Source organism: Coregonus clupeaformis, unplaced genomic scaffold (assembly GCF_020615455.1).
Source record: "Coregonus clupeaformis isolate EN_2021a unplaced genomic scaffold, ASM2061545v1 scaf2780, whole genome shotgun sequence".
Classification (NCBI taxonomy): domain Eukaryota; kingdom Metazoa; phylum Chordata; class Actinopteri; order Salmoniformes; family Salmonidae; genus Coregonus; species Coregonus clupeaformis.
Genome location: NW_025536234.1, coordinates 1 through 21,279, shown reverse-complemented (window position 1 = coordinate 21,279; position 21,279 = coordinate 1). Strand labels below are relative to the sequence as shown.

Here is a 21,279-nt window from a genome sequence, read left to right as displayed (position 1 = left end):
GCCAAGTTGCACCCTGCTAGGCCTTACCATCACACAGGATTTTTTCACCAAATTGACGGAAGAACCGGAATACCAATAAATACCCCTAAGAATCCTGTCTTGTTTCCTGAGAACTTTGTTTTGATCATTTCCCAACAATCTTCAAAGTGTTCCCTTTCAATTGCTACCATGGTTATGCATATTCTTCTCATAGTATTTTATTTTAGAAACATTTGAAATTTGGACGTGTCCATATAGGCCAATTCCCGCGACTGTAAAGGGTTACAACTATAATTTGAACGTTATGGATGGTCAGTACTTGCATTCATAGGTCAGTCTATACATTTGGGAGTGTTTACCAAAAAAAGTGGCCACTTTGTTGGGGTGGCAGCTTTGTTGTTGTTTAAATCCCAGAATGCAATATTTTTATGGTATGAAAAAGCTATATGCTGAGTAATAAGTCCACAGTCACAAAGGAAGTTTATGTAGGTCAACATGTTTTTAATCAATGCTCAACATTTCACCATGAAAATCATATTTTATGCATCAAAGGAAATTGATCAGACTTTGGTCTTGTTTATTCAGCAGCTTCTTTTCCCTGTAAGAAGAAATACAGAATATAATGGATCAGTATTAATAATGAACATGATAAATATATGGATAGACTTGGACAGAATATAATGGATCAGTATTAATAATGAACATGATAAATATATGGACAGACTTGGATAGAATATAATGGATCAGTATTAAAAATGAACATGATAAATATATGGATAGACTTGGACATAATATAATGGATAAAGCATTTAAGATTCAGTGCTCAGCTTGTACCAACTAAATTTTGATTAACCTTTTATTTAGATGTTTTATTTACCCTGTCCTGAAATGTGTTTTTCAGAGATCTTAAATACCTTTGAGTGAGTGTAAAATGTCAGTATCGACTACTGTGAAGAATGAATCATAGGTGGTGTTGATGTGGTCATATTTGAACACGAGTCAAGTGTACGTTTAGCAGCAGTTCTGTACCTTTCCAGTGTCGCGGGTCTTGGCTCTGAGCTTGTTGACCTGCGTCTCAGCGATGTCAGCACGCTCCTCAGCCTCCTCCAGCTCATGCTGAACCTTCCTGAACTTAGACATGTGCTGGTTGGCTGCTTCCTCCTGGGTGAGATAAACAGAGGAGAGCATAACATCAGTATTCAAAGTTTGAAGCTTCAGATAGCAAATTAATATTATTTTTAAAGTTTTTTTATTGATATATTTAGGATAGCAATGTATTTAGGGAGATAGATGATATAGCAGAGAAAGTGAGTAGTGGAACAGGGGATCAAACTGCTGGTTGTGACTGAAATGACTGCAACGCTTAACAAAGAGTTGCAGTTAGTTTCAGAGTGGGTGGCAAGGAATAAGTTAGTCCTAAATATTTCTAAAAACTAAAAGCATTGTATATGGCACAAATCATTCACTAAACCCTAAACCTCAACTAAATCTTGTAATAAATTATGTGGAAATTGAGCAATTTGAGGTGACTAAACTGCTTGGAGTAACCCTGGATTGTAAACTGTCACGGTCAAAACATATTGATACAACAGTAGCTGTGGATGTACACAGAGAGCTAACATTAATAATATGCATGTCAATCTCTCCTGGCTCAAAGTGGAGGAGAGATTGACTTCATCACTACTTGTATTTATGAGAGGTATTGACATGTTGAATGCACCGAGCTGTCTGTTTGAACTACTGGCACACAGCTCAGACACCCATGCATACCCCACAAGACATGCCACCAGAGGTCTCTTCACAGTCCCCAAGTACGGAACACTCTGTGGGAGGCGCACAGTACTACATAGAGCCGTGACTACATGGAACTCTATTCCACATCAGGTAACTGATGCAAGCAGTAAAATTTGATTTAAAAAACAGAAAAAAAATCACCTTATGGAACAGCGGGGACTGTGAAGCAACACAAACATAGGCACAGACACATGCATACACACACACGATAACATACGCACTATACACACATGGACATTTGTACTGTAGATATGTGGTAGTGGTGGAGTAGGGGCCTGAGGGAACACAGTGTGTGCTAAATCAAGTGTTATGTTTTACACTGTAGGTGTTGTGTATTAATCTACAGTAGAGCTATGCTAACACCACAATCATGCTCATTTGAACACATTGAGAGTTGAATGGGGAACACTGCAACAGAGTTAAATCTTTAACACTTTCAAAAGTGTTATTTTAACACCAGTTTAGTGGGACTCATATGTTCACTGAAAATAGTGTTCATTTTACACTTTCAGAGTTAAATGTACACCATTGATTTTGCTGTGTAGGAGTCACTGTGCATACATTTCTTCAGCAATTACTTGCACTATCAACTGAGTCATTGTTGACTGATGTGCAGTAGCAACACTTCAACTAAACTGTCTGGACATGACGTTTTGTAATGTGTACTAGGGAATGTAAGCTTTCAGAGTATTTGACTCACCGCTTCCTCAGCCTGCCTCTTGTAGGCCTTCACTTTCAACTGCAGCTTATCTACCAGGTCCTGAAGTCTGCCAACGTTCTTCTTATCCTCCTCAGTCTGTGGGAGAAGATCAAAGAATCAATACCCCATAGTTTAATACACAAACCAGTGTGCTTTAGTGTGTGAAGAAGGCACATGTTCTTACCTGGTAAGTGAGCTCCTTGACTCTGCGCTCATACTTGCGGACTCCCTTGACTGCGTCTACACCTCTTCTCTGCTCGGCCTCCACCTCAGTCTCGAGCTCGCGCACCTTTGTGGAAGAAATAAAGGTAGGCATTTATGTGAGGTGGTGAAATCAGACGTAACAAATCTTTGTAAAAACAGAAGTATATTCTTCTGCTAGTCAAGGAGGCACAATTGTTGTCTGTTCCTATATATTTCTACCATTTTAATTAGAGGGGTCTATAATGAAAACAACTACTTTTCCTTATGTAGGTGGGTTTTTGAGAGAGATCGTCTTACACAATGCCCCTGTGTAGGGAATCTTATGCCCTCTGCCTATAACAGAACACACTTTATGTCACAAAAAAAAATTCCAGCGCTTTCCATGCCTTACTGCTTAAACACCTAGACTTTAGCTTTTACATTTACATTTTAGTAATTTAGCAGACGCTCTTATCCAGAGCGACTTACAGTTAGTGAGTGCATACATTTTTTAAATTATATATTTTTCCATACTGGCCCCCTGTGGGAATCGAACCCACAACCCTGGCGTTACAAACGCCATGCTCTACCAAGTGAGCTACATCCCTGCCGGCCATTCACTCCACTACCCTGGATGACACTGGGCCAATTGTGCGCCGCCCCATGGGTCTCCCGGTCGCGGCCGGCTACGACAGAGCCTGGATTCGAACCGGGATCTCTAGTGGCACAGCTAATACTGCGATGCAGTGCCTTAGACCACTGCGCCACTTTTAAGAGTCAATTACTCAAAAATGTAATAATAAAACGTATACAATGTATTTTAAAACACTAATCTTCAGGGGGCACTTATTCAAAATGTATTTTCCAAAAAATTGCCAGTATGCCATATTCAAATCTTACCAAAAGTAGCTTTTTATTGTCAGAAAATATACATTTTCCTTAAGGGGGCATTTCCCCCGAAATACCTTATTTTTTATATGATCACATGCATTTCCATCAGTCTGTCTTCCAATCCACCCGGCTGTTAACTCACCCTGGACTCCAGTTTCTGGAGCTGCTTCTTGCCTCCCTTCATGGCCAGATTCTCAGCCTCATCCAGGCGGTGCTGCAGGTCCTTGACTGTGACCTCCAGGTTCTTCTTCATCCTCTCCAGGTGAGCGCTGGTGTCCTGCTCCTTCTTCAGCTCCTCAGCCATCATGGCCGCCTGGAATGGTACTTAGTTCAATTTATGCATCAACTGGCACCAACCATAATGTCCCTCTGAGATATTTGTTGTGGTTAATCAGCCCAGCTACCATTGGCAATCTAGCTAATGTAATTCAAGGACTCACGTCAGTGATGGCCTTCTTGGCCTTGTCCTCTGCGTTCCTGGCTTCCTGGACGATGTCGTCCACCTCTCCCTGCACCTGAACCAGGTCAGTCTCCAGCTTCTTCTTGGTGTTCAGAAGGCTGGTGTTCTGAAGGAGGAAACAAGGCCATTTGTTTGACTCAGAAATTACGAAAATCTAAAAGCAAGCATTGCCGAATTCCATGTGTTTAATTAGAAATGGCTTTTGACCCGTACCTGGGAGTGCAGCAGTCCGACGCGCTCGCTGGCGTCTACCAGCTCAGTCTCAGCCACTTTGCGGCCTCTCTCTGTCTGCTCCAGAGCAACTCTCAGCTCCTCAATTTCAGCCACCATCAGACCGTTTCTGCGCTCCACCATGGCTGCCTGCTCCTTCATATCCTCTGAGAGGCGGACAGCGTCATCAAGGTGCAATTGGGCATCCTGGGGTTCACAATGACATAGGTTCATTAGGACTTGTGGGAATAGAGCGATACGATCGGTGAGAGAAATGTTAATGGGTAAAAATGTTCCTGAAGTTCATCTGTTCCTTTATACACTCTTAGAATTAGTGGTGATTCGAGGAACCCTGGAGATCCTCAAGAAACCCCGGGGGTTTCCCATTGAACCATTGCTAGTCATATTTGCACCTTCAGTTAGTTGAGGGGTTCTTGGAGGAACCTTTAATGGTTCGATGTAGCAACGGGTTCCTGGAGGCATGGCTTAGTAGGGGCGTGGTTTAAGACACTTACATTTTTTGGGCCACCTGTCAGAGTAAATGTAATTCCTGTTCATCTGTTCTGTTGTATTGTCATCACATGTTAATATTGAACACTGACAGTTTTGTAGCTTCAATGAGGCCACTGGAGGTGTATGAGTTGCTCATGAGCAAATCCCAAAGTTAAAATTACTCAATTAGAATATGTAATTTGCATAAATACTCAAGGAACATTTTAATTTGCAGTTTTTAAACTGAAGGTGATGAACAGGAATTACATTTATGCTAATGTTTGACGAAAAAATTATCCTACAATAAGCCACGCCTTCAATCTGATAGGCTGCCACCTCTACAATATATTATTAAAATGGTTCAAAATATAACCCCTCCCATCACAAAAAGGTTCCGGTTTGAACCTTTAGACAGGAGTTATGAATAGCCATTTCAGAGGGGATCCTCATTGAACCTTTTTCAACGAGAAAGGTTCCACAGGAGCAGCAACCCAAAAGATTATTCCAGGCACCTTTACTTCTAAGAGTGTACAGTGTATTACAGTGTATTACAGTATATTACAGTGTATTACAGTGTATTGCAGTGTATTATGGTGTATTACAGTGTATTATAGTATATTACAGTGTATTACAGTGTATTATGGTGTATTACAGTGTATTATATTATATTATAGTGTATTACAGTGTATTATGGTGTATTACAGTGTATTATAGTATATTACAGGGTATTTCAGTGTATTACAGTGTATTATAGTATATTACAGTGTATTACAGTGTATTAGTCTTTACTTCTAAGAGTGTACAGTGTACTACAATGCATTAGTCTTTACTTCTAGGAGTGTACAGTGTATTATTCTTTACTTCTAAGAGAGTACATTGTATTAGTCATTACTTCTAAGAGTCTACAGTGTACTACAATGTATTTGTCTTTACTTCTAGGAGTGTAGAGTGTATTAGTCTTTACTTCTAAGAGTGTACATTGTATTAGTCATTACTTCTAAGAGTGTACAGTGGATTAGTATTTTCTTCTAAAAGTGTACAGTGTATTAGTCTTTACTTCTAAGAGTGTACTGTTTATTAGTCTTTACTTCTAAGAGTGTACAGTGGATTAGTCTTTACTTCTAAAAGTGTACAGTGTATTAGTCTTTATTTCTAAGAGTGTACAGTGGTTTAGTCTTTACTTCTAAGAGTGTACAGTGGATTAGTCTTTACTTCTAAGAGTGTACAGTGGATTAGTCTTTACTTCTAAGAGTGTACAGTGGATTAGTCTTTACTTCTAAAAGTGTACAGTGTATTAGTCTTTATTTCTAAGAGTGTACAGTGGATTAGTCTTTACTTCTAAGAGTGTACAATGTATTACAGTGTATTAGTCTCTATTCCATTCCTATTTTCTATTATTTTCTATTGATTCACAAACAAATCCCTCCCCATGATCAGGTTTTTGAGCCTGATGTCCCAGTCCCTTTACCTTGAGCTGTCCCTGGACGTTCCTCAGCTGTTTCTGGGCCTCAGCGGCCTGCCTGTTGGCGTGGCTCAGCTGGATCTCCATCTCATTCAGGTCTCCCTCCATCTTCTTCTTCACCCTCAGGGCGTCATTCCTGCTCCTGACCTCAGAGTCCAGGGTGCTCTGCATGGAGTCAATCACCCTCTGGCTGTTCCTCTTGATCTGCTCCATCTCCTCGTCCTTCTCAGCCAGCTTCCTGTCCACCTCACCCTTGATCTGGTTCAGCTCCAGCTGCACACGCAGAATCTTGGATTCCTCGTGCTCCAGTGTGCCCTGGACAAAGAGAAGCAGTCAGGTGAATTGTGCTCAATACATTTGGATGTGTATAACACAAGGAATTACATACTGTATAAATGACTACAATAAACACCAATAAAGGGGAGCGTTAGACTGTAGCTGGCATTGGCTTGTGTAACACTGCTTTTCCTATCAAACAGCTGTAGTTTGTACCTCAGCCTCCTCCAGAGCGGTCTGGATCTCAGACTTCTCTGTCTCCACGGTCTTCTTAGCCTTCTCCAGCTCATGGATGCTCTTGCCAGTCTCTCCGATCTGCTCAGTCAGGTCAGAGATCTCCTCTGCACACACAAACATAGGAGCTGTTTAGACTTGGGAGATTTTCAGCGGACATCACCAGTGCACTGAAGTTTATATTGTATCATAATAACAGTTAATTCATTAACAGCACTTCATACTGTCTTGCTAATCTAATTGCCCCCCACATCCTTGGGTGGTTCAAAGGAATACCAATTACATGTTCCCAAAAAGTATATTTTATACTTTACATGAGACGGTTTAATAGTAATTTTGATATAATTGTAACGATCCCGGCAGTCTGAGTCGGGTCCGGTCTGTGTACTAGTTTTTCTGCTCGTGATCTCCAGTTTCCCGAGGGTTCTGGAACGCTCCCTGCCTGGTTGCCGGGCAACGTTGCTAGGCGGGAGCTCTCTTGATTTCCGCACCTGCATCCCATCAGCAATCTGCACACCTGGTCCTGATCATCACCCTTCTTAGGCTCTGGCCTAACATCCATTCCCTGCCGGATCGTTAGCCATGAACAGTATGTTTATCAGCGGATCAGTCTTAGAGCTTAGAGCATTAGTTTTGTTGTTTTGCACCTTGTTTGCTTGTTGTATGCTTACCTCCGTTTTGTTCTCCCTGCAGTCACTCGTCCGGAACCTTCACCCAACCTCTGCCTGATGGTCGGCGGCTGCCGAGCCCTCATTGGACCAACTACTGCACCCTCAACAACTCATCCACGCCGCCCGCTCTGTTCCCTGGATTATTCAGCAGCACTCGTGGATCAGTTAAATAAACACTCACCTTTGACACCACTTACCTTGTCCTGGTCTGCTTCTGGGTTCTGGCTTAGTAAACCGTGACAGAACGATCCGGCCAGTAATGAACCCAGCGGACCTGGACTCTGTTCGCCATGCCATTACCCATCAGGAGAAGATGTTGGGTCATCATAGCACGGTACTACAGGAGATCGCGTTGTCAGTTCGGAACCTTTCTACCGGTCTGACGGAGGTCCAGAACCAGCGCAAGTTTCCGGTGGAGGATCCACTACCGGTTTCACCCATCTCGCCTGCCGCTTCTGGAGCTGTGTCCTTCCATGAGCCCAAGGTTCCGACGCCGGATAAATATGAGGGGGAGCTGGGAAGATGCCGTTCCTTCCTTATGCAGTGTGGATTAGTGTTCGATCTACAGCCCTACTCTTATGCCACAGACAAAGCTAGGATAGCCTTTGTGATTGAGTTGCTGCGTGGTCGAGCGCTGGAGTGGGCTTCAGCCGTTTGGGAACGACAGGATCCCTGCATGGCTTCATACCAGGGGTTCACGGCCGAGATGAGGAAGCTCTTCGACCATTCCGTCCGAGGGAGGGACGCAGCTAGGCGCCTGTTTTCGCTTCGCCAAGGAACTTCGCAGCGTGGCCGACTTCGTGATCGAGTTCAAGACGTTGGCTGTGGAGAGTGGGTGGAATGAGGAGTCTCTGCAAGCGGCCTTTTACCAGGGTCTGTCGGAGCAGCTCAAGGATGAGTTGATCTCCTATCCGGAGCCTAGTGACCTGGACAGCTTGGTAGCCTTGTCTATTCGGGTGGATAATCGAGTCCGAGAGCGAAGGAGGGAGAAGCAATGGGTCCCGGTCCAACCGATCAGCTTCTCAGGTTCCAGTCGGGTCGGGGATTGGACCAGAATACGTCGATCATCGTCCACCACACAGGATTAGTGGAGAGGTCCTGTCTCCCGATTCTGAACCCATGCAAGTGGGGCGGCACGGGTTAACCAAGGAGGAGCGCCAACACAGACGTAGGGACTAACTGTTGCCTCTACTGTGGTGGTTCGGGACATTACCTCGCCACTGGTTCCCGGCGGTCGTCAAACTGCGCGGCTCGCTAAAGTTGGGAGGACTTTTAGCGAGCCAGTTTCGACCTCTCAATACCTCTGTCAGACCCCGTTTCCGGCTACCCTTATGAACAGGAATCAGAGCTTAGCGATTAACGCTTTTATCGATTCAGGTGCCGATGGAAGCTTTCTTGATGCCGAGTTGGTGGAACAGCTGGGGCTTTCCAAGGAGCAATTGCCGGAAGCCATTGAAGCTACCACTCTGGACGGCAGTAGTCTGGCACGTATCACGATGAGGACTGAACCGGTTAAGATGCTGTTGTCGGGGAATCATTCTGAGATGATTTCATTCTTCATTCTGCCGTCTTCCCATGTTCCTCTGGTCCTTGGATACCCCTGGCTGAAGGAACACAATCCCACGTTCGATTGGGTGACGGGCAAGGTAACGAGTTGGAGCCTTGATTGTCATGCTAACTGTCTCAAGACTGCCTGTCCCCATTCGGTTCCCAGTCAGGTGATTGAGGCTAAACCCCCAGATTTGTCCCTGGTTCCCGAGACATATCACGATTTGGGGGAAGTGTTCAGTAAGCAGAAGGCTCTGTCACTCCCTCCCCACCGACCATATGATTGTGCCATCAACCTGTTCCCTGGAGCTGTCTACCCCAAGGGAAGGTTATACAGTATCTCCCGACCTGAACGTGAGGCTTTGGAGACCTACATCAAGGAGTCCCTAGCTGCTGGTCTCGTTCGTCCCTCGTCATCACCCCTGGGGGCAGGATTCTTCTTTGTGGGTAAGAAGGATGGCTCTCTTCGACCGTGTATTGATTATCGGGGGTTGAATGACATCACGGTCAAGAACAAGTATCCCCTGCCCTTGATGAGTTCTGCCTTCGACTCCTTACAGGGTGCTACGGTGTTCACCAAGCTAGACCTACGCAATGCGTATCACATGGTCCGGATCAGAGAGGGGGACGAGTGGTTGACGGGTTTCAATACACCGATGGGTCACTTCGAGTATCAGGTGATGCCGTTTGGACTGACCAATGCTCCAGCGGTATTCCAGAGTATGGTGAACGACGTCCTGAGAGATATGATCGGTCTCTTTGTGTTTGTTTACCTGGATGACATTCTGATCTTCTCTAAGGAACCTTCCGACCACGTCCAGCATGTCCGGCAGGTTCTGCAGCGATTGTTGGAGAATCGCCTGTTCGTGAAGGCCGAGAAGTGCGAGTTTCACGCCCACACGACATCCTTTCTCGGGTACATCATCTCCAGGGGAGAGATTAGGATGGACCAGGAGAAGGTTAGAGCGGTTCTGGAATGGGCCCAGCCCGGTACGAGATTGCAGCTCCAGAGATTTTTGGGGTTTGCGAATTTCTACCGCAGATTCATCCGGGATTACAGCCGTGTGGCCGCTCCGTTAACTGCCTTGACTTCCAGTATCAGGACCTTCAAGTGGAATCCGGAGGCGGATCGAGCGTTTCTGGATTTGAAGAGGCGATTCACCAACGCACCGATTCTCTCTCAACCGGACACGGCCCGTCAGTTCGCTCGTTGAAGTGGACGCGTCTGATGTGGGAGTTGGCGCCATCCTGTCGCAGCGATGCTCCACGGACAGTAAACTCCATCCCTGCGCCTACTACTCGTTGCCTTTCGCCTGCGGAGAGGAATTACGATGTGGGTAACCGGGAGCTTCTCGCGGTGAAACTTGCCTTGGAGGAGTGGCGCCACTGGTTGGAGGGGCGGAGCAACCGTTTATTGTCTGGACTGACCACAAGAATCTTGCTTACGTGCAATCGGCTAGACGTCTCAACTCCCGTCAGGCCAGGTGGGCGTTGTTTTTCGGACGATTCAATTTTTCCCTGACGTTCCGACCTGGATCTAAGAACGGCAAGGCGGACGCCTTGTCCCGGATGTTCTCCAAGACGGAGGAGAGTGGGTCCAAGACCGAGACAATTCTCCCCGGAACTGCGTCGTGGGAGCAGTTATGTGGAAGATTGAGGAGGAGGTGATGGCGGCCCTTCGGACGCAGCCCGGTCCCGGTAACGGTCCACCCGGTCGGTTGTTTGTGCCTGAGTCGGTTCGTCCTGCTGTCCTCAAATGGTCCCACGCCAGCAAGATGGCTTGTCACCCTGGCGTGGCTCGGACGATGGCGTTTCTTCGCAGACGTTTTTGGTGGCCTGCCATGGCCGAGGATACTCGGGGTTTTGTTGCTGCCTGTCCAGTGTGTGCGCAGAATAAGAGTACCAATCGGCCCAGCTCTGGACTACTTCACCCCCTTCCTATTCCCCGGCGACCATGGTCGCATCTGGCCCTGGACTTTGTCACTGGGTTGCCCGCTTCTGAGGGGAACACGGTCGTTCTGACTATCGTGGACAGATTCAGCAAGTTCGCCCACTTTGTGCCAATTGCCAAGCTTCCCTCTGCCTCGGAGACGTCCGAGATCCTGGTTAGGGAGGTTTTCAGGGTCCACGGTTTGCCCAGTGATATCGTTTCCGACCGTGGCCCTCAGTTTACCTCTGCGGTCTGGAAGTCCTTCTGTTTGGCCATTGGAGCTACAGTCAGTCTCACATCTGGTTTTCACCCCCAATCTAATGGTCAGGCGGAGAGAGCCAACCAGAAGATGGAATCCACGCTACGCTGCCTGGTCTCTTCCAACCCCACCTCCTGGGTCTCTCAGTTGCCTTGGGTTGAGTATGCCCACAATACTCTCCCCTACATCTGCCACTGGGATGTCTCCCTTCCAGTGCCTGTATGGCTACCAACCTCCCTTGTTCCCTTCTCAGGAGAAGGAGCTCTCAGTGCCTTCTGTTCAGGCCCATATTCGTTGGTGCCACCGGACCTGGCATCGGGCCAGAAAGGCACTCCTTAGAGTTTCGGACCGGTATCAGCTCCAGGCGAATCGTCGCCGGATCCCCGCTCCCACCTATACCATCGGAGATAGGGTCTGGTTGGCCACACGGGATCTTCCTTTACGGACTGAGTCTAGGAAGTTGTTACCGAAGTTCATTGGTCCGTTTGTGGTGGAGAAGGTGATCAATCCGGTGGCAGTTCGACTCAAACTACCGAGGACGCTCAGAGTCCATCCCACCTTTCATGTCTCCTGCCTCAAGCCTGTTTTCCTCAGTCCTCTGTTGCCTCCTCCGCCTCCTCCTCCTCCTCCTCGGATGATCGGAGGTGGTCCTGCCTACACGGTGCGACGCATCATGGATTCCAGACGGCGGGGCCGGGGTTTCCAGTATCTCGTGGACTGGGAGGGGTATGGTCCTGAAGAGAGGAGTTGGATTCCGCGGCGACAGATCCTAGATGCTGACCTCATTCGGGACTTCTACCGCCTCCATCCTGGCGCTCCGGGAGTCCGCCCGGTGGCGTTCGTCGGAGGGGGGTACTGTAACGATCCCGGCAGTCTGAGTCGGGTCCGGTCTGTGTACTAGTTTTTCTGCTCGTGATCTCCAGTTTCCCGAGGGTTCTGGAACGCTCCCTGCCTGGTTGCCGGGCAACGTTGCTAGGCGGGAGCTCTCTTGATTTCCGCACCTGCATCCCATCAGCAATCTGCACACCTGGTCCTGATCATCACCCTTCTTAGGCTCTGGCCTAACATCCATTCCCTGCCGGATCGTTAGCCATGAACAGTATGTTTATCAGCGGATCAGTCTTAGAGCTTAGAGCATTAGTTTTGTTGTTTTGCACCTTGTTTGCTTGTTGTATGCTTACCTCCGTTTTGTTCTCCCTGCAGTCACTCGTCCGAACCTTCACCCAACCTCTGCCTGATGGTCGGCGGCTGCCGAGCCCTCATTGGACCAACTACTGCACCCTCAACAACTCATCCACGCCGCCCGCTCTGTTCCCTGGATTATTCAGCAGCACTCGTGGATCAGTTAAATAAACACTCACCTTTGACACCACTTACCTTGTCCTGGTCTGCTTCTGGGTTCTGGCTTAGTAAACCGTGACAATAATGTTGATGATTACAGTGAATTCCATTTTCAAACACTAGTCAAGCATCAGTCAAATAGAACTGCTGTCAAATGCTCACGTTGCAGGTTCTTGTTCTCTCTCTTCAGAGTCTCCAGATGATCCAGAGCCTCCTCGTAGGAGTTCTTCATCTTGAAGAGTTCAGTGCTCATAGAGCGAGCCTCCTTCTGAGCTCCTTCCAGCTCAGCCTGACCCTCCTCATACTTCTGCTTCCACTCTGCCAGAACCTAGGGAAATACATGGGATTTTCATTACAACTCATTGATGGAGAGTTTTGATTCAGAAATATGCTACAATTATACTACAACTGATCAAATAGCAGACAGAAAATATCACCTAGAGTGACGTTTATAAATGTTCACCTTGTCAAAGTTCCTCTGCTTCTTGTCAAGGTTGGCGGCCATTGCGTTGGCTCTCTCAACGTCAATCATGAGGTCCTCCACCTCTCCCTGCAGTCTCTGCTTGGTCTTCTCCAGGGAGGCGCACTTTGAGTTGGTCGCCTCAATGGTCTCCTCAGCCTCCTGCAGACGCTGGGCCAGTTTCTTCCTGTTGGACAACAGAAGGTGGTGTTATGGTGAGCAATTTGTTGTGAAACAAATGTTGCACTACATATTGACATAACATTTTCTCAGAGCCCCCTATCACCCTCACCATCCACACCATTTATTTGAGTTTTTGCAACTGCGTGCAACTCACTTGGCCTCCTCCAGCTCCTCTGTGCGCTGGATGGCATCAGTTTCATACTTAGTCCTCCACTGAGCCACCTCACTGTTGGCCTTAGACATGCCGCGCTGCAGCTCTGCCTTGGCCTCCTGCTCCTCCTCAAACTGCTCTCTCAGGAGGTCACAGTCATGGCGGGCAGACTGCACACCGTGGGCCAGTGCATTTTTAGCCTGAGAAAGAAAGCAAGAAAGACAAAGAGAGATTAGATAGAGAGTAAAACAAATGGCAGTAGAAGTCTCTGAGGGTGGCGTAGTCACCGTCTATATGTATATAGAGCTCTAAATTGTGGTGGGTGGTTTCCATTTTGGGTCCCTTACCTTGACCTCCTCCTCAATCTGCCTCTTCAGCTCCTCCACCTGTTGGGTGAAGGCTTGTTTTCCTCTGTTAAGCTGAGACACCAGGGCTTCCTTCTCCTCCAGCTGACGGCCAAACTCACCTGCAGGGAAAGAGTGACCTCTTGTTAATGGGGTCACTGTTCTCTAAGATTGAAAATGTATTTGAGGTATTGTAGGACAGAAACTATGTGGACTGGATTTACAGCCCAAACACATGTTATTGTTTACTACTGAAGTGTGCTACATTGGTTTGTTATTCATTGTTGATGGTACCATTTTCTGTCAGGAGTCTGGCCCTCTGTCCGCTGATGTCGTTGACCTGGCGAGCATTCTCATCATTCTTAGTCTTGATCTCGCTCAGCTGGTCCTCAAGAGTACGGCACATCTTCTCCAGATTGCCCTGTTAGTGAAACATATGGGACTCCTGTCAACTTCAGTTTACTTGAATGGTAATGTAGCTGACCCTCCTCTACACTGCTTGACCAAAACATCACTACTCACCTTAGCCTTGGCAACAGCCTCCATGTTGCTGGAGAGGTCATCAATCTCCATCTTGTACTCACTCTTCTCCTTCTCCAGCTTCTGCTTGACGCGCTGCAGGTTGTCGATCTGCTCCCCGAGCTCAGCCACACTGTCGGCCTGCTTCTTGCGCAGAGCGGCGGCTGTGGCCTCGTGCTGCAGGGTGGACTCTTCAAGATCACGACGCAGCTTCTGGAACTCAGCCTCGCGCTTCTTGTTCATCTCAATCTGAGCAGCAGTGGCGCCTCCGGCCTCCTCCAGCCTCTCGCTGATCTCCTCAAGTTCCCTGGAGAGATCGGCCCTCTGCTTCTCAACCTTAGCCCTGGCAGCACGCTCAGCCTCAATTTCCTCCTCCAGCTCCTCAATACGGGCCTAGAAGAGGGGGCAGGAGCAGGGGGGATGAACACTACAATACAGTTGAAACAATTGAACCTCACTACATAATAATAGTATGTACAGTATATCTAGCATATTTAGCATAAATGTGTTAATACATAGCCAGTTACACTAACATATTTACTATATTCATTAGACAGTGTCCCAAGGGCGGAACTAACAATGGTAAGAAGCACCATCTTTCCATCGAAAGAAGCACCATCATGAAGCACCATCTTCCATTCTTAAAAAAAAAAATGTTTTAACCTTTATTTAACCAGGTAAGCCAGTTGAGAACAAGTTCTCATTTACAACTGCGACCTGGCCAAGATAAAGCAAAGCAGTGCGATAAAAAACAACAACAACACAGAGTTACATATGGGATAAACACAACGTACAGTCAATAACACAATAGAAAATCTATATACAGTGTGTGCAAATGTAGTAAGTTATGGAGGTAAGGCAATAAATAGGCCATAGTGCGAAATAATGTGCAAATAGAGATACTGGGGTGCAAATTAGCAAAATAAATAACAATATGGGGATGAGGTAGTTGGGTGGGCTAATTTCAGAAAGGCTGTGTACAGGTGCAGTGATCGGTAAGCTGCTCTGACAACTGATGCTTAAAGTTAGTGAAGGAGATAAGAGTCTCCAGCTTCAGAGACTTTTGCAGTTCGTTCCAGTCATTGGCAGCAGAGAACTGGAAGGAATGGCGGCCAAAAGAGGTGTTGGCTTTGGGGATGACCAGTGAGATATACCTGCTGGAGCGCATTCTACAGGTGGGTGTTGCTATGGTGACCAATGAGCTAAGATAATGTGGGGATTTGCCTAGCAGTGATTTATAGATGACCTGGAGCCAGTGGGTTTGGCGACAAATATGTAGTGAGGGCCAGCCAACGAGAGCGTACAGGTCACAATGGTGGGTAGTATATGGGGCTTTGGTGACAAAACAGATGGCACTGTGATAGACTACATCCAATTTGCTGAGCAGAGTGTTGGAGGCTATTTTGTAAATGACATCACCGAAGTCAAGGATCGGTAGGATAGTCAGTTTTACAAGGGCATGTTTGGCAGCATGAGTGAAGGAGGCTTTGTTGCGAAATAGGAAGCCGATTCTATATTTAACTTTGGATTGGAGATGCTTAATGTGAGTCTGGAAGGAGAGTTTACGGTCTAACCAGACACCTAGGTATTTGTAGTTGTCCACATATTCTAAGTCAGACCTGCCGAGAGTAATGATTCTAGTTAGGTGGGCGGGTGCAAGCAGCGTTCGATTGAAGAGCATGCATTTAGTTTTACTAGTGTTTAAGAGCAGTTGGAGGCTACGGAAGGAGTGCTGTATGGCATTGAAGCTCGTTTGGAGGTTTGTTAACACAGTGTCCAATGAAGGGCCAGATGTATACAAATGGTGTTGTCTGCGTAGAGGTGGATCTGAGAGTCACCAGCAGCAAGAGCGACATAATTGATATACACAGAGAATAGAGTCGGCCCGAAAATTGAACCCTGTGGCACCCCAATAGAGACTGCCAGAGGTCCAGACAACAGACCCTCCGATTTGACACATTGAACTCTATCTGAGAAGTAGTTGGTGAACCAGGCGAGGCAGTCATTTGAGAAACCAAGGCTATTTAGTCTGCCGATAAGAATGCGGTGATTGACGGAGTCGAAATCCTTGGCCAGGTCGATGAAGACGGCTGCACAGTACTGTCTTTTATCGATCGCAGTTATAATATCATTTAGGACCTTGAGCGTGGCTGAGGTGCACCCATGACCAGCTTGGAAACCAGATTGCATAGCGGAGAAGTTACGGTGGGATTCGAAATGGTCGTTGATCTGTTTGTTAACTTGGCTTTCAAATACTTTTGAAAGGCAGGGCAGGATGGATATGGGTTTGTAACAGTTTGGATCTAGAGTGTCACCCCCTTTGAAGAGGGGGATGACCGCGGCAACTTTCCAATCTCTGGGGATCTCAGACGATACGAAAGAGAGGTTGAACAGGCTGGTAATAGGGGTTGCCACAATTTCGGCAGCTAATTTTAGAAAGAAAGGGTCCAGATTGTCTAGCCCAGCTGATTTGTAGGGGTCCAGATTTTGCAGCTCTTTCAGAACATCAGCTATCTGAATTTGGGTGAAGGAGAAGCGGGGAGGGGGGCATGGGCAAGTTGCAGTGGAGGGTGCAGAGCTGGTGGCCGGGGTAGTGGTAGCCAGGTGGAAAGCATGGCCAGCCGTAGCAAAATGCTTGTTGAAATTTTCGATTAACGTAGATTTACCGGTGGTGACAGTGTTTCCTAGCCTGTTACTCTTACCATCTTACTGATCCGTCAGAAGCAACCAGATAGAATGTGTGCTACCAGAAGAAATGTGTCCGTTTTTTTTCAGGAAATTATTCAGGTGTGTGCTTTCCTGTACAGGAGCTTAGATCCTGTACTGTACCTGGAGTTCCTTGATCTTCTTCTGCAGCTGAGCTCCCAGAGACTGCTCATCCTCAATCTTGCTGAGGAGCTGGGTGGTCTCAAACTCCTTCCTAACAAACACAAACACGTTGATTGCAAAGTTCGATTTAGTTAGATAGTGTAAAGGGAGCCTATATTACCATTCACTTTGCTTTTAAGAATCACATACTAATTCATAATTACAAGAATGAGCCAATAACAACCATTATTTTGATCAAGATGGCAGGTAATACTGTGGTAATTTATTTGTGTTTACTTCTTGATTTTCTCATCAGACTGCTGCTTGTCATTCTCCAGGTCCATTATGGACTCCTGGGCCAGTTTCAGATCTCCCTCCAGCTTTCTCTTGGCTCTCTCAAGGTCCATACGGAGCTTCTTCTCTTGCTCCAGAGAACCCTCAAGCTACAAGATAAAAACACACATATATTGGTCAAATCTTAACAATTGAAGATAATATCATCTTACATACTATCATGGCCAAAATGTCAAACTCCACTCACGTCGTCCACTTGCTGTTCCAGCTTGGTCTTGGCCTTGGTCAGAGTGTTGACTTTGTCCTCCTCTGCCTGCAGGTCGTCCAGTGTCTGCTGGTGGGCCTCTTGGAGGGCTTTCTTCTCCTTGGTCAGCTTGGCAACACTCTCATCCACAGACGCCATCTCCTCTGTCAGGTTTTTAACCTGAAAACGGCAACAACAAAATGTGTCTTTGGTCACTTCACCATGAAGGGGAGATTTAGTTTAATTAATATTAGAAATGTGTCAACAAGTGCTGTACTATAGATTCAACACTAGATGGCAATGTACTCCACGCCAGTGTATTGAGGGGAAGTCATAAAGGAGGGGGGAACAGAACATGTAATGAATGTGTGGATTACCCCACAAATGAAATTACACTATTTTGTGTCGTAGTTTTTACAGCACCCACAAAAAAACTTGAATTCCTTTTCTGTTTTGAGTTGATTATTGTTTGGATTATTGTTTGGTTAGACTGTCTACGAAACCTTGTTTTCAGTGGCGTGCTTCTCCTTCTCCACTTTGGCCAGGGTGAGCTCCAGGTCATCAATGTCCTTCTTCAGCTCAGAGCACTCATCCTCCAGCTTCCTCTTCTTGGCAGTCAACTCAGCATTCATCTCCTCCTCATCCTCCAGCCTCTCAGTCGTCTCTTTGAGTTTTGCCTCCAGCTGGATCTTGCTCTTGATGAGCCCCTCGCACCTTTCCTCAGCATCGTTCAGATTCTCTGAATCCTGGTTTCAGAGCAGGAGAAAAAAATCAGTGGCCTCACTTTGTGTATCAAAATATAGACTTAATTTTGTCAAATAGGTAAGAGCAAATTAATTTAAATGTATGAAATATAAACATATACCATGGGCAACAAACATTTTTGAGTTAGCCACAGTGTGCGTGTGTTCATATGTGCAGATGTTTATGTAAATGGGCTCTTATGAGGGTCGTTGCTCACTCACAGATGCGACTTGAAGCGCCAGGTCATTCTTCTCCTGCACCATGGCCACCATCTTCTCCTCCAACTCCTTCTTCTTGGCCAGAGCCTTGGCCAGGTCCGTCTGCATCTTCTCATAGTTCTCCTTCATGTTGGCCAGCTCCTTCTCAGTCTCTGCGGTCTTCAGCAGGGGCTTGATCTTGAAGTACACCTTCATCCATGGCCAGGTTTTCACATTCATGAAAGAGCGGATGTTGTACTGGATGGTGAAGACAGAATCTCTGGTCGACAGAAAGGATGGAGTGGCATGGTGAGTGGCATGGTGAGTGGCATGGTGAGTGGCATGGTGAGTGGCATGGTGAGTGGCATGGTGAGTGGCATGGTGAGTGGCATGGTGAGTGGCATGGTGAGTGGCATGGTGAGTGGCATGGTGAGTGACATGGTGAGTGACATGGTCAGTGGCATGGTGAGTGACATGGTGAGTGGCATGGTGAGTGGCATGGTGAGTGGCATGGTGAGTGGCATGGTGAGTGGCATGGTGAGTGGCATGCTTAAAGAACTCCTAAAAATATATGTTTTAAAGAAAATAGTGTGAACTGCAGACTTCAAGGAAACTTCAAGGAGTTGGTCTGATGGTGGCTTTGTGATGTCATCGGCCTCCCCCCTTGCTTGAGGAACAATAGAGGAGCAATAGAGAACGAAAGAGGAAAGCCCCACCCCTCACTGGTGCCATGCCATGAGGATACCTGGAGCACCTAATGAGATGTGCCTTTTGTTAAGTAAATCAGGTGTTTAATGAGGTGAAAAGGAGACTGGGGTACGACTTTAAAGCTACGTTCTGGGATTCAAAGAATAACAAAACGGGGACCCCGCCACTTTTTGCATACAGCTGAGGAATTTGGCTAGGGAAATGTAACCCCTGACAGGTAATGCTAAGATCATGAGGCATTTCATATTCTTCAAGAATCAATGAGTAAATATCTAACATTTAAATAACAATTGAACAGCTTGCCAAAAAACCAAACTGCTGTTTTAATAGAATATTATAACATACTTTCTCATAGTGAACAACTCACAGCATATACAGTCTGTAATCATAATGCTTTACATACAGGTGGTTGACAGAATTCTTTGCCAAGTTGTCTACTATTCCTCACCTCCTCTCCATCATCTTGGTGAACTCTCTCCTCATGAGGAATCCACGGCTGAGAGCCTGGACCATGCCGACCAGAGAGGCCAGCTTCTCATCTCTCATCTCCTCAAGGACACCCAGCAGACCGGCTTTGAAGAACACCTGAGACACAGGTAAACATGGTCAATTATGGAACCTCTGTCAGATGGTTACAGATAGAAAGGGTTGAATCGAAAGAGAGGAACAACGCCACTAGATTGATTTCACCAACATAAACATTGCAATGCTTACAAACAAACCATGGGATAGGTTGTTTATAAGTTGTAAGTTATTTTACAGTTGTAGATGAATAATGTACACTGATACAGATATCTGCAGCCATACCACTCTGACACAATGCACATGATAATTAATTGAGATCAATGTTTTTTTAAATTTTTAAGAAATAATAAAAAGATGAATGTATCAACTGGAGAGACATTGAATGGTTAGAATTTATATTATCATTGAGGTTGTGTTTTATTGTTAGCTTTTGCTGGGGGTATTTGACTGACCTTGGTGTGTCCAAACTTGTAATCCTCATGATTCACATCAATGGACCCAAGCAGCTTCTCAGAAGCCTTCTTGTTGTCCATGAACTGGCCCTCGGGGATGACACTGGCATTCAGTACTTTGTACCTGAATGAGGAGACTTGTTTAACATGTGGTAGAAATTTAGTAAATGTCAAGTTATAATAGGTTGGTCATATTACGTTAACGATAAGCCTCCTGTTGCTCAGTTGGTAGAGCAACGCCAGGGTTGTGGGTTCGTTTCCCACGTGGGGCCAATATGAAAAATGTATGCACTCACTAACTGTAAGTCGCTCTGGATAAGAGCGTCTGCTAAATGACTAAAATGTAAATGTATACGGATGCTGGGAAAACCCTTAGCGCAGAACTTTCTTTGTGTGTGTGGTGCGTGTGTGTGCGTGCATTTGTGTTTGTGTGTGTGTACCTCTGCTTGAAGTCAGCATAGATGATTCTGCTGGGGAAGCCCTTTCTGCAGATCCTGATACCTTCTAGAACACCATTACACCTGAGCTGGTGGATAACCAGGAAGTTCTCCATCAGACCTGGAAACACAAACCAAGTCTCATTAACAGGTTAAAGATTGGTTCGTTAAGGTTACTGATACTGTACTGATAAGATGTAATATTTAACTCAATATTTCTTGTACCTGGAGTCTTTGACTCGTTGGGGATCAAGCAGCGCACAAAGTGAGGATGAGTGCTCCTCAAGTTGGTCATCAGCTTGCCCAAGTTCTCCTGTAAGAGGGTTACAAACCATTTTCTCAGAGATCATTTCTGATAATCAATGCACCTTTAGAAAGCCTGAATATACACATATGGGTGGTCCTCTGTAGCTCAGCTGGTAGAGCACGGCGCTTGTAACGCCAAGGTAGTGGGTTCGATCCCCGGGACCACCCATACACAAAAATGTATGCACGCATGACTGTAAGTCGCTTTGGATAAAAGCGTCTGCTAAATGGCATATTATTATTTATTATTATTAAAAGCTCACCCTGAACTGGGAGGACACAGTCTGCATGGAACCACCCTTCTTCTTGCCCCCTTTCTTGGTTGTATCTGTTAAAATGGGGAAAAGTGATATATCATTATAAATTAGAGAATATCAGGTTAACTTCATACTTTTAGACAATTAGACAATCTCAGGTTAACTTCACACTAATGCAAATACTGCCAATGAGATTGTGTAAAATAACCTATTGTATGAG

General features: G+C 46.1%; 1 protein-coding gene across 1 annotated transcript; it reads right to left on the bottom strand.

Annotated features, from left to right (window-relative positions):
* Window positions 1–459: 459 nt before the first annotated feature.
* On the bottom strand, window positions 460–21,130 carry LOC123481313 (myosin heavy chain, fast skeletal muscle-like; the record flags this gene model as incomplete). The annotated part of the gene is made up of 25 exons (XM_045219819.1): window positions 460–577; window positions 1,009–1,140; window positions 2,474–2,569; window positions 2,658–2,762; window positions 3,690–3,860; window positions 3,988–4,113; window positions 4,221–4,424; window positions 6,178–6,486; window positions 6,664–6,788; window positions 12,593–12,758; window positions 12,894–13,077; window positions 13,228–13,424; window positions 13,572–13,690; window positions 13,863–13,989; window positions 14,091–14,480; window positions 16,917–17,007; window positions 17,193–17,338; window positions 17,437–17,613; window positions 17,937–18,179; window positions 18,399–18,654; window positions 19,531–19,667; window positions 20,060–20,183; window positions 20,500–20,617; window positions 20,722–20,809; window positions 21,066–21,130. Coding segments are annotated over 25 exons (3,917 nt in total), but the record flags the coding sequence as incomplete, so codon positions are not given.
* Between the last annotated feature and the right edge of the window lie 149 nt (window positions 21,131–21,279).